The sequence below is a fragment of the Centroberyx affinis genome, unplaced genomic scaffold (assembly GCF_046629955.1).
Source record: "Centroberyx affinis isolate AG114_WGS23_722 - 3 ecotype Tasmania unplaced genomic scaffold, CSIRO-AGI_Caff_v1 ptg000933l_1, whole genome shotgun sequence".
Lineage (NCBI taxonomy): Eukaryota > Metazoa > Chordata > Actinopteri > Beryciformes > Berycidae > Centroberyx > Centroberyx affinis.
The window spans coordinates 68,603-81,205 of NW_027279510.1; the positions used below are offsets into that span (position 1 = coordinate 68,603).

The window sequence follows — 12,603 nt, forward strand, 5'->3', positions numbered from 1 at the left end:
TAAACTGATGTTGTTAAGTAAACATGATTTTGTGTCAGTGTTTGTTGGAGATGGGGGTCATGCAAGGAAAGCTGAAATGAAAGTGAGTGGCTGAGAAACATTTTCCATTGATTAGATGTTATTCACATATGAGAGGCAAATGAAAGGAAAGAAAAAAAACACATCTGTGTCCTCCTATCTCTTCCTCTTTAAATGTATGTGTGTCAAACTCCAAGGGCTTTGACCCCCACTGAGAGCGGAAGCATTTCATATTCTTTGGCTGATCTTTTGCTCATTGTTCCAGCTGTTTTCTACAGCTGGGTAGTCCACTTTAAGTTGGCAACACACACTGTGCAGCAATTACTTTAATGTAATACACAGAGCCGGCCAATGCCGGGGCGAGTCATCCGATGTCTTCACCTCCACACCTCTGAATCTAATAATGACCACAGGCTGTAAGCATAGCATTAAAACAGGGAGTCAAGCATATTTGGCTCGTGCTTGTAGACTTCTCCCAACCTTACTGGTGAGGACATAACCATGACGTTATGAAGGGCTGCCCCAGCCTGTTAAACTTGTCTCCCAGTAGTCTCTTAAAGCTTCTTAATGGGTTCCAATAGCCTAATCTTAACTTCTGGACTTTGTTGTGTGATTTTCCACTGTATTAAACTCCCCACCCCCGCATAGATTTCAACCCACTTGCAGTGTTACAACATAAGCCTCTCCAAAAGCCTGGGAAAAATTATGTGCATAATTTACAATGTATTATGTATTGCTTATGTTGTGCCTAGCATTTACACAAAAACTGTTGGCATTATATGTACTTATGCTAGTGTTGTTGTACCAGTGAACACTGAGTTATGTGAGACTAACAGCAGCTGCAAGTTGAACAGTTAGTCACACTACAGTAGAAGGGTGGCGTGGTTGTCCAATAGATGGGGTTTGTGAGTCACAGAGGATTTGGTCTTCGTTGCTATGTGGAGGAGGATTTGGGACCTATAATGGTAGGTTGAGAGGCTGTGCTGAACAGTTTTTACTAAACAGATTTGACACAATTTTTCCAGTCCTCCCCTGAAACGAGGCAAGGGAGGAGTTCCTTAATCACACCATTGTGGTCTGTGAGATGCTCCCAGTATGCAAGCACAGTCAAAGAGCAGCCAGCCGCATGAAGAATCATTCTGCTGATTCTTGTATCCAAGAACAGTCAATGGAGTACAGGAACAAAGTCTGCAGTGAGGCCTATACTTTTGGTGACTCAGCTTATGTGATACAGCAATGTTCAAGTATGGTGCTTTTGCATGTGCTATCCCTGGAAAACACTCAAAAGGTCAAATGAATCAACACTGCAAATGAATTCCTCTGCAAGTGTCACATTCCTAGGATACACACAGGCCTTATAAGCCTATTCTGTTTATCTCCCTTTTAGCCTCTTTTGGTGAGCAAATGAGAGCAGCTCCTCTCCATTTCTATTCAGGGTTCAGCTTTTAATTGGCAACAGCTGCTCTCTGAAATCTCTGAGGGACGTGCTCTTTGCACCAATTATATGAATGGACACAAACATACAGTACCTGCTATTGACTTGAGTCCTGGCAGAAAGTTACCATGTATTTCTGTGTATTTAGTATATATCTCTAATGGAGCAGGAACACAATATAGTGAATTTTGTCCCTACTTTTCCTTGCAGTCTGAGTTGGTCCTTTGTATCCATTGCATGGGGCAGTAATAATAGCCTTAGGTGTAATGTACCTTCCAGTTCCAATAGAGGGCACTTAAGGCTCAGGTAAATTCAGCAAGGTCGCTCTACTTTAATTAAGTCTGCAACAGTAGACCTACTGTACTTTTCTACTAACACAGAGGGAATCTCTCTATCTTTAATGATCATAACGTCCTCCTGAGCTCATTTCAGTGTCATTTATGTGTTGAGTAAAACTTTGTGTGAGGGAAACTAAGTTTCAAGAATGCCACACAGCATTTTGAAAAATGTGTGTCTTGAGGGCATGAATAGTAGACTAGGCTATGGGCCAGGCCTAGGCTATAGCCTATTCAGAGAAAATTAGCAAATCTCTTGGGGTTAGTGCTTGTCTTAGTCATCTGTCCTTTGTTTACTTGATCATAATTAAGATTTTATATCTTATTGAAACAGTTTTTTAATCTCTCTGATGTATGTAGGCTATGGATTACACTTTATGAAAAAGAATTAGAGTCAAGCTAATACACAAATATCACAGCAAACGTGCCTATAGCAAATTTTATTGTAGGAATATTATAGGAACATCATAGTGATACCATAGGACAGTGGCTCATAGTGGAGTCCTTGAGGGGACCCCCAGCAAAATGATGTGTAATGTCACTCACTTCAAGTTAGCACAATGAGAGAATGGATGACTATTTTCATCATATCATATATTTCACACTCCTGACTGCTACCTCCCCGCATACAGTATAGAGGCAGTTAACATAGTCCATATAATTCTGTCAAATATGCTGCAATATCTTCTCAGGTGGGATTCTTGAGAGCAAAATCCTATGAAAAGGAGGTCTGGCGTGTATCGATTTCTGTCTAAAATACCATAAAGTAAAATAAGGTCACTATAAACTCACTATTGAATGCCGCAAACACACTTTAAGTCCTTATAGGAATATTACAGGAATAATACAGTTCTTTTTCCCGCAGGGATCCAGCACATGTGAGGAGTGTGTGGTCATGTAAGGGCTAACTTGGTCTAGGTGGCGACTCCCCACATTGGGATTAGCTGTCTTTTCTTTCAGCACTCCCTGAATTCCATTCCGCCTTTTACTCGGGGCAGCGCTCCTCTATATCCCAGCATAGGACTTCCCAGTGACTTGCAAGACTGCATTACAACAAGTCCAAGTTTCGGAGTGCAAAAAGAAGGGAGCGCGAGTGGAGCCTACACTGAGGCGATATTTCCATTCCCAAAACAAGCGCGAAAGGAGCATTTACCTGTTGATGAAGTCCCACCGGGTGTGGGACGCACAGGAGCAACCGGGTTCCTTTATAGAGAAGAGAAATCTGAAAAAGGTGCAGACAACACACCACTCCAGTAGCCAGGAGGAGTGAAGGACCTTGGTTTTTCCTTTTCCCCAGCATTTGCAGCCTGTGCTGGGTTGGTGGAAAATGGGCACTCGGATCACTTCGATCTATGGACTTATCCTCTCTTTGATACTCTCATGCCAGCTGGTTACTGTAAGTGAACTCTTTCATAAAACTTTAAAACTTCTCCTTTAGCCATTCTTTCAACATTTAAACTTTCCTGAGAGAATTACACGTTTTATCCACTCAACAATATACCTTTAAAGCCTGTGTTTTTTTCAAAGGTCAAGTAAAAGTTACAAACCAGTGCCTTTATTTCCTATTAAAGGCAAAACGCAAGTGATGATGTTGCTATTTATGTTCTGTAAATAATGTGGTCTGGTGGTGCAGGGCTCTTCACATGCAAGTGGTCTGTAGAACAGATTCCAATCCACACAGTCATATCAGCCTGCTGTATACAATAAAGATGCTTTTTAAAGTAATCGGACAAACTAGAAGCTCCAGTTAAGTGAAGCCGGTCTAATTCTGTCCATAGAAACAAGCTATTCATAGTCTGAGTCTCCTTAAACTTTCTCAAACTTAGAGGCTACACCTGGCATTGCCTACTCAGTCCATTAGTTATACCACAGTATATATGAAGTTGACCTTATTCAGGAAAATTATATTAAAAAAACAACAACTTTGTGATAGTGTGGTCAAATCATTTATGAAAATATGCATTTGCCTAGTCATTTATGTAGTTAATTACACCTTTTGATTAATCTGCTTACTATAAGTGCTTAATTAATTGATCAGTTCTGGAATCCCCAAAATCTTTCTCTAAAAAGATTGGGACTCATTTGCAAAAACAAATATGCAAAACCACAAATCATGCAAAAGTTGATTGCATGTGTTCAGTGCCATGCCGCTCCATCCAAAAACCACTCATGGAAGGAGACTGTGCAGTAGTGAGGAACAGTAACTGTCTAACTACAGTTTCGGGATTGATTCATTGAGCTTTCACTCTCATTTTGTATACTAACCATGCACTGTTGGGCATTTGTCTAGGGGTGAAATGAATGATATTTTAGCCTGAAATAGGTTGTCTTTACACTGCTATATCTGTGGTATGAATCATATAGAAGAGGACCATTGGTTTGGTGCTGAGAATAGACACTAGTCCCCCCCACCCCACCCCATCCCACCCTCCGGAGATCACGTCTGGTGTCTCACCTTTCTGCCCTCCATTATACAGAGCTGTCATGGTTGAGATATCTGTGACCCCTCTGTTTTGATTTGATCAGAAGCAAAGCCTTTTGAAAGATGGGACATTCTTACAGAGTCCAGCCGACATAAATCTTTCACCTGTTGGAGACAGAGTATATGAGCCGTGATGCACCTGAAGTTTGCCTGAAGTAAACTTGCTGAAGAAATGAAGGGCCTTTTATGAATCAGGATCACTTAAATTGCCAAAATGTACAGGAATTTGTGTTGGTGACATTGGTGCAGGGACACAGCCGAGATTCTTCAGCTATACATATCACATCTACATACATTCAACTTCCAGAATCTAGCCTATCCTGTAGTCAACATGGTTTATCAGTTTGCTTCAGTTCGGTGAGTTGAGGTGTAAGGTACATTACCTGGATCTTCAAAGTAGACAAAAGTTCTCTACCCTCAATATCATGGATCCACAAAAGCTATCAAATCCCAAGAGGTCAGTCATCTGTGAGCTGTGTGCTGACCCTGTCTAAGGTAATATGACACTGCCTCTCATTTTTAACCACAGCCTCGATGGCCACTAAGTAAAACAATACCAACATAATTGAATTAACTGGAACTACGAGCATCTGTGTCTTGCGTTATGAGTTTGAACTTTGGCAGGCTGAGGCAGGCCTGACTGTCTCTTTGATTCAATTAAGCACATGTACCGGTGTTACTATGGGCCCTCCTTTCACTCGGCTGGAATGTCCGGGTCATGCGTATCAACTCAAACAATCAAAGTCAATAAAAACTCTCGATGGGTAAGAGCTCTCCAACACAGACGACTACCCACAGTCCTGCTGTGAACCACCGGTAGTGCTAGTGTGAGAAAGATTCATATTCTATGAAGAACACTAATAAAACAAAGTACTCTTGTCATGAATACATAACACCTATGCATGAGAAAAAAAAAACATTTGGAAAAAGCAACATAGTATAAATTCTCCATTTAAAGAATGAAGAATGAACCATAATAGACCGTAACATTCTTAATGATGTGGCAAGCAGACACCTTATGTTTAATCCCAGCTTTTAATTATGGGCACCATTAGAGCACTGATGTCTTCTTTTCCTAATTTCCTACTTTTTTAGAGTTGATAAGGCCAATAGCCTTGCTCTTTGCCTGTGGTCCTCTTCATCATAAGAAAAGAGAGTGAGGCCACTTTGTTTTCTGGTGTATGACATCAGAAGCGTGAGCACTACCGCTGACAATTTTGGCTCGGAGATCTCTCCCAGTATAGACTGCCACAAGTGTCCCCTGACTTCACTGGGGGGTGGACTGGTGGCTGGGGGAAGGGCGGCCTGGATTCCTATGCCTATATAGTCTACAGGCCGTGTGCCATTGTCATAAAGCGTTTTCTTTCCTCTCTCCGTGTGTAACTCAACCCCTCTGTCCCCCCCGCTAAATATTATGCAACGGCGGTTTGATCTGGTGATTTAGTCCACTCCAGGCTGGGTCATGTTGTCTGGAGTGAGCAGGGTGGTTGGTCTCTCTGTGTGGGGCTTTGCCATTTTGAGACCCGACTACCTGGTGTTTAATTCCCATTCAGAAGCAATGAGGACTCTAAAGGGGTTCTGAAGCACAGCAGTGCAAACACCAACTCCATTCCACAGTTTGAACAGTGGGGAAGGTCTGCCCCCCTCCAGACCCGTTGGGATAATTGGGAGCAGACTGGGCTTGGTAAACATTGCTTTGTTGAGTTATAGCCCCAGGAGAGAGGCCATCTTGGCTGATGGGACAATGATGTGCTGGAGTGGCTCGCCCCTCCTGAAGCACATTGGCACATATGGAGCACAGGCAGGCAGGCAGGCAGGCAGGCAGGCAGGCAGGCAGGCAGGCAGGCTGGCATTTGTTGACTCTGCAGTGAGGTGTGACTAGAGGTCAGAGAGGTGAGGACTCTGAACCTGACTCTGTGTCAGGGCCTCCTCATGATTTATTCACAGCCAGGATTAGTACACAGCTTACTAAACCAATCGCTTTTAATTCATGGACCTTTTCATATGCGATCAGACGAGTCTGCAGTCCTTGTTTGAGCCTTATTACCGTTTGATTTCACAATTTAAAGGTTTTGCACTTCTTTCAATTCATTCATTCATTCAAAAAAGAAGTACTGAAGTACTGCATTAAAAGCCATGATGTGATAAATACAAAGGTGTCTAAATTAGAAAAAAATGTTGTGATCACCATAAGACAACAACCAATGTAACAAAGAAATTCAGAATATAATCAGTGTAGGCTTTTTCTTGAAAAGACCATATTTTCATGTAACTTTAGACATCCATATGACACTGCGTACTGTAATGCATATTAGGAATTTATATTGTAGAGATGCATCAGCTTAAAAGGAGGGTAAAATCTGTTTGAAATCTATTGGGGTTTATGTTTATTCTCCACTACATCCCTGCTCCGAGGGCTTTCCTTCACCGTTGTCATCTTTAGGAACACTCCACCCCCCCCCGATCGTCTCCTCACAATGCAGTGTGTTCTGTGGTTGCAGGGTTGTTCAGCTTTCATGTACGTCGCGTCCGTGTCGGGCAGAGGAGCCGACTCCAAACACAGCTGCACCTCAGCTGGTACAGCCGCAGCACTGTGCATGTGCTGACATGAGCACACATACTCTCTGCACCGCCTGTTGCAGCTACAGACCCACTCTTTTACTCTTTTCACTTCCACCCCCTTATACTCATTTACCCATTCCTTTTCCAAAGCACATGTTTCTGGGAGCCTTTTGGTTCCATCACATTTGTGTATCCTTCAAAGATATTGTTGGTCCAAAGCCTCTGTCCCAGGTTATGCTGCATTCTGTCAGTGAATCTTCAAAGCTATATTTCATTTTTTTTGTGTATATGCCTCTATAGGAGGTCATAAATTGTCAACCATCAAACATGGGCCACTCTGGCGACCCAAAATCATCGCCAGTGTTTTACTTTCATTTTGAAGTCTAAAAATATCATACTTATCATACACACCTGCAAACAAGGTAAAGAACGCCCAGGCATCTTTTTCATTCTGTGTCCTGGATTATGCTTGTCAAAAAATACAATCAGCAGAGTGGCGTGGCTTAGCGGTTAAAGAGACCATCCTTCAACCAGTCGACCTGGGTTCAAGCCCCAATTGTGGCAAAAATCTGCCCTACTGAAGTGTCCATGAGCAAGATGCCAAATTCCTACCAGCTCCAGGTTTGCTGTTCTGACCCTGTACTCGACCTCTCTGGAGGGCAATGAGAGGTTAGAAAACTTTCCTTTCAGGGATCAATAAAGTAGCAGTCATTCAGCAAAATATGCCATTATTGATATCAAGAACTTGGAAAAAGTCTGAATACCAGCCGTGGCAGCTGATCCCCACGGCAACACATTTTGAAGGATGTGCATATGCGGAGCAAATATAGGCGTCCATGAGCTAAATGTAAGATGTAAAAGGCAAAATTGAACAGCATCTGCCCTGTGGCTCATTCCGCTTGAGTGAAACACACCTATATATTGCTCCTCATTCCTGTTTTATGGAGCTACAAGTGCAATAAAGCCAATTGAGGTCATGGTGAGGTCACAGGATGACTTGGTCAGAAACAATTTGTGGTAGTATACCTCACTTGTTCTCCCTCAACATGTCTGGTCAGTGCTTGTGAGCTCTAGGCAGAAACAGCCAGACTAATCTGCCCTATATGGGAACAAGCTTGTGTTTCCCCTTGTCCTCCTTTTGAATTCCCTCATATTTTTGTTAAAAGATTGAGCGAGAAGCAGGTCTTAAATTTGATGCATTCTAATGCCAATAGTCGTACTACTCTTTTTTCTGGAAATGGTGAGCTTTAAATCTTGAACATGAGCCTCTGAGCTTGATAAAAAGAACAAAAGGCTGCAACAGACTGGGACAGACCCTGACTGATTTCCCCATCTTAAGTAGTCTTCTTCAGTCTTTTCACATTGTGTTACTGAGCTTTTTTCCCAGGCTGTACTCTAGCTTGCACTTATTAGAGATTCATTGAAATGCTAAGTTAACTGTATTGCACCTCCCCTTTGAAGGCACTTTATAGCTGTCTGTGCCCTATTGAATCTCCCATTGTCTTTTCTAGTGGCATTGATGTGAAGTCACTTGGGCATTTTACTCATTGCTCAATGGAGCTCCTGCATTGTCTTGTATGGTCCCTCCCTACTTATACAGCCGCTCTGATGGGGGTTGCTGCCCTCCTCACCAAAGGCTTTTTTTTGTGTTACAAACAGAATAGATTTTTTTCCAGAGTACTTAAGTTTTCAAAAGCAATACTATCATTCTTTTTTTTTTTACCCCACTGTGTTTTAAAATCAGGTTTGACCCTGCCATCTCATGAAGTGTTTATAACAAATCCAACTCAATGTGTCTTATCAGAGCTGATGATTACACCCACCCTCCCCCTCCCCCTGAACACAGACTACAGGGCCCCACTTCCACTTCATTTTACTGTAAGACAAGTCTCTACCTGTGAAACAGAAAGGCTCCCTTTTTTGCTAGACTTTTTTTTGGTAGCCTTAAGAAGATGCAAATTTGCTTAAGCTGTTGTTAAACCCTTAATGTTCTCAGAGGGAGGCAGGAAAGTGGAATTTTGTGGCCTCCGGGTTATAATGGCCCAGTGAAAAGTAAATAGAGGAGAAACATGCAGCTTCTGATACTTATTTTCTTGCCTTTTTCTTATGGCGGTGTGTATCGATGTTGTACCAGGCAAGCAACTTTACTAAAAAAACTGTACAGTTCAATTCAATTGTTTACATCCCCTAAGGGAATAAAGCCACTATGCACCCATAAATTTGTACCATTTCCACATATTTTTTGGCATCAGCCCAGGTATAGGCTACAAAATGCAAGCTGTCGTACCTTGTGACCTAGAGCAGTTGACCTAACGGACACAGAATGCTGCACAGCAACTGTTACTCCTCCACGGCTGGCAGAAAAGACATCCCTTGAAGCCACTGATAAAATATGCCTCAGATTGCTTCTGGGTTGCCCTCCTTATGGAAGTGTTCAGCTCTCACGTCAGCACACTGTGGGCCTCCCCTCCGACCCTCAGTCAGGCTGCTGGGGCCCTCTGGAGAGGCAGGAGATAAACCCCTGTGAGAGCAGTAAGCGGTCTGGACTGTGTTAGCATGTCAGCAGCTGTCCCAAGAGACATAACAACTCATTCTCTCTGTTGTACGCACTCACACACACACACCTTATTGTTGATGAGAAATCTCTTCTTTCTCTGTCGCGCTTTAGCTCCCACTCTCTCTTTCCCCCCTCCTCCCTCTGCTCTCACACTCTCTGGTAGGTTTTACCGGTGATAAAATTCTTGCATTTTGTTGCTGAGCTGCAGCCAGTATTTATATCTCTGCTCCTGCATCTCCCTTTGTGACCACCAGTGTCTGCATGCTTTGCGCCGGCACATCCTGAGAAACGAGGGAGGAAATCTGCCCGAGCGTTTTGTTTCATGATGCGATATCTTTAGAGCGGCGAGCAAATGGGCTTGAGTTTCAGACGTCGCCACCAGTCCATTGTTTTGGTGCAGTGGCTTGTGATGGTCTGCAACTTTTGGCCCTTGCTGAATCATCATCCTGTTGGGGAAATGAAACCTGGAATTATCTGCAGAGGACAAGAGGAGCTCACTTCCCCTGGAGCAAAGTTTATTCAGGCTTTCCTGTCTGCAATTCAGAGCATGTCCTGTTCTATATACATGCCGAAAGAAATCACCCACCATATTTGTTGTTTTTCCAGCCCCCACCCCCCCTCTTTCTCATCTACTTAAAACCTATTTTCTCTCTGAAGTATGTTTAGATTTGAAAATCCCCAAATCTTCAGTCATGCCAATTTTCCTCCTAGGTGTTCATATCTAAACCAAGCAGGGTTTTAAAACCTCTCCCCTGCACCTTCAGCCATGCCTTCATGTAGAGCAAAGAACGCAGGGATATTTTTTTCCAGCTCTTTATTTCTTGCAGAGAGATATGTAATTCATTTGGAGTGTCTGTCATCTGGTTACAGCCCTTGGTAGCAGCGCTATATACAGAAGCTTTCACAAGTTTTTATAACTTGGCGAATAACATGCTGGAACTAGAGATTAATAAATTCCCCCGGACCTCGTGGTACACAATTATGCCAAAGCACAAGCCCTTGTTGTTTTTATTTTCCCCCTCTTGAATTTCCATCACAGTCTGCCTCAACTGAGAAGACCTGCTTGGTCGAAATATTTTCCATCCAGGTTTGCTTTGCCTTTGAAGATGTATGTTCCATGTTGCAAGCCAAACTGTCTTGTAATGGAAAAGCTCTTTGATTCAAACACACACTTTCATTCACACACTGTATTTTTAATGAAAAGTAAATATCACTCACATCAAATCCCAAGGACTCTGGCCTTTTCCCCTGCATCTGCCTTGAGATCGAAAGTCAGGTTTATATATTAAGTGAAGCAGACAGAATGTATGCATTGTTCAAAGTTTTGCTTGTGCATCTTAAGTGACACAAAAAATCACTGTAATTGCTTATAATAATACTCCCACATACTGTATGTGTGACGTGTTGCTGCGATTGCAGCTTGGCAATTGTACTTTATTGCACTAATTTGGTTTCCCCTACTACTGTAATCTCGCACTATCTTTGTAGAACAACTGGATGTGTCTGGAGGCCGACAGTCTTCAGGACAGACTGGCTGTTGAGAGACAAGTGTGGTTTTCATGGCTGACCCCGCTGAAAGAGCTGGGAGGTGCAACAGCGAAACATTAGACAGACATGTGTGTGAGGGGGCCTGGGAGACGTTTGTGGGAATGAAAATCAAACCATTGATAAGAATGGAATGTGGATCCTGTGTATGGTTGATTGTTTTGCTAGATCAAAATCACACCGCCATGTACCATGCTGGTTACTATCACTATCGTGCCTTCTTAACATTTTCAAATCCACTTTGTCAAATACATCTCTTCGGAAGCAGGTCCAGGTCACAGGGAAGCTGATTGAAGGATTTCAGACTCATGTTAAGTATTGGCAACGCAATCTAATGAAAACATTTACACCTAGACTTCACACATTTAAGTAGCTTGGCATCCATCATGTGCCCAGAGGTTTGACGATACACTGGAGCAGTCTACCCAGTACCTGACAGGCCTGTTGAAGCTGGAGGTTGGCCTTGTAACACTGTTGGTAAGGCAAAGGGAATTTCTGCGGTTGCCGACTAAAGTGGCTGCATATAATTTTCTCTCTGGCCACACCATCTGTTGATTCCGTGGAATCATCAGTTATCCAAATACTCTGCATAAAGATTCGCTTAGTTCTGAATGTTGTCTATTACCTTTTCATCAGAGATGACACGAAGGCATCAACAAATGAGGAGATCTATTTCAAAACACCATTTTGGGTTAAAAAAAAAATCACAATATTAAGTTCCTCATTCAGTATCTTTAAAGTATAGAGGGTCAGTCTCAACCAAAGACTACTAGAGTACCAACTTGTTTTACTTTTCTGTTGAGTTTTACATCGCAGATATCTCCTTTGGATATCTAACATAGAAAAACATACTTAAAATTCTCTCAAACAACATGTCTGTGAGATGAGGGCTCTTATCTTGGGCAGATTGGTAAATAGTCTATCTGCTGTTACGTTTGATAAGTGGTACAGGTACTCCCCTGTCAGAGAGACGCACAAATCAATGATCTGTTCCTCTTTTCTTCCAGCAGACGTTTCATTGAAAGCGTGAGTCAGCCTGCATTTTCAGTCGAGGCAAACACAGTTTACAGTAATTAGCTGGTGACCACCAACAATGTCCTCGCCACACCACATCACTAAGGAGCTATGGGAACACCAGCTGTTCATCATTTGTAGATGTTCCTTTTTTTTTAATCAACGGGCAACTGTTGTGGCATTTGATTTGATTGCGCTCCACTCCCAAGTCGATTTCAGAATTGCTTTCTTGATCATCTATTTATCACATGGGTATTTATTTCAAAGCCGTAATCATGCAAGCTAAATTAATTGGATTGCTAATCTGTGTCTAGGATCTTGACTGCTCTTGATGCTCTTTCTGCACTTATCAGGGACAGTGAAGGCCTCACTTTCCAGTTCATGTTCACCCAAGGCAGCACCTCCAGCCAAGTCAGGCAATTATTGCTTTAAAAAGGGTAATTAAATGGTTCTTCCCCTGAACTGAGGGCCTGTGTGATTTATGTAGACTGCGAGCGCCTGGAGGAGGCTATTTCAGCTGTGCCAGGACGATGAGGCCCTGTCTTCCCTACCAGGCTCCTCCTGCTGGGGCTCTATTATGACCCTGTCATGAGTACAAGGGGGGCAGGCAGGGGCACACCGGGGCTGAAATTTGGCACAAAGACGAGACTGCAGT

General features: G+C 42.8%; 1 protein-coding gene across 1 annotated transcript in view; it reads left to right on the forward strand.

Annotated features, from left to right (window-relative positions):
* The first annotated feature begins 2,863 nt into the window (after positions 1-2,863).
* The window catches only part of hspg2 (heparan sulfate proteoglycan 2), an 88,650-nt gene continuing 78,910 nt past the window's right edge, over positions 2,864-12,603 (forward strand). Inside the window, exon 1 of the mRNA XM_071521839.1 lies at positions 2,864-3,184. Coding sequence (XP_071377940.1) covers positions 3,116-3,184 — 69 coding nt within the window. The 5' untranslated portion in view covers positions 2,864-3,115. The remainder of the gene's footprint in view (positions 3,185-12,603) is intronic.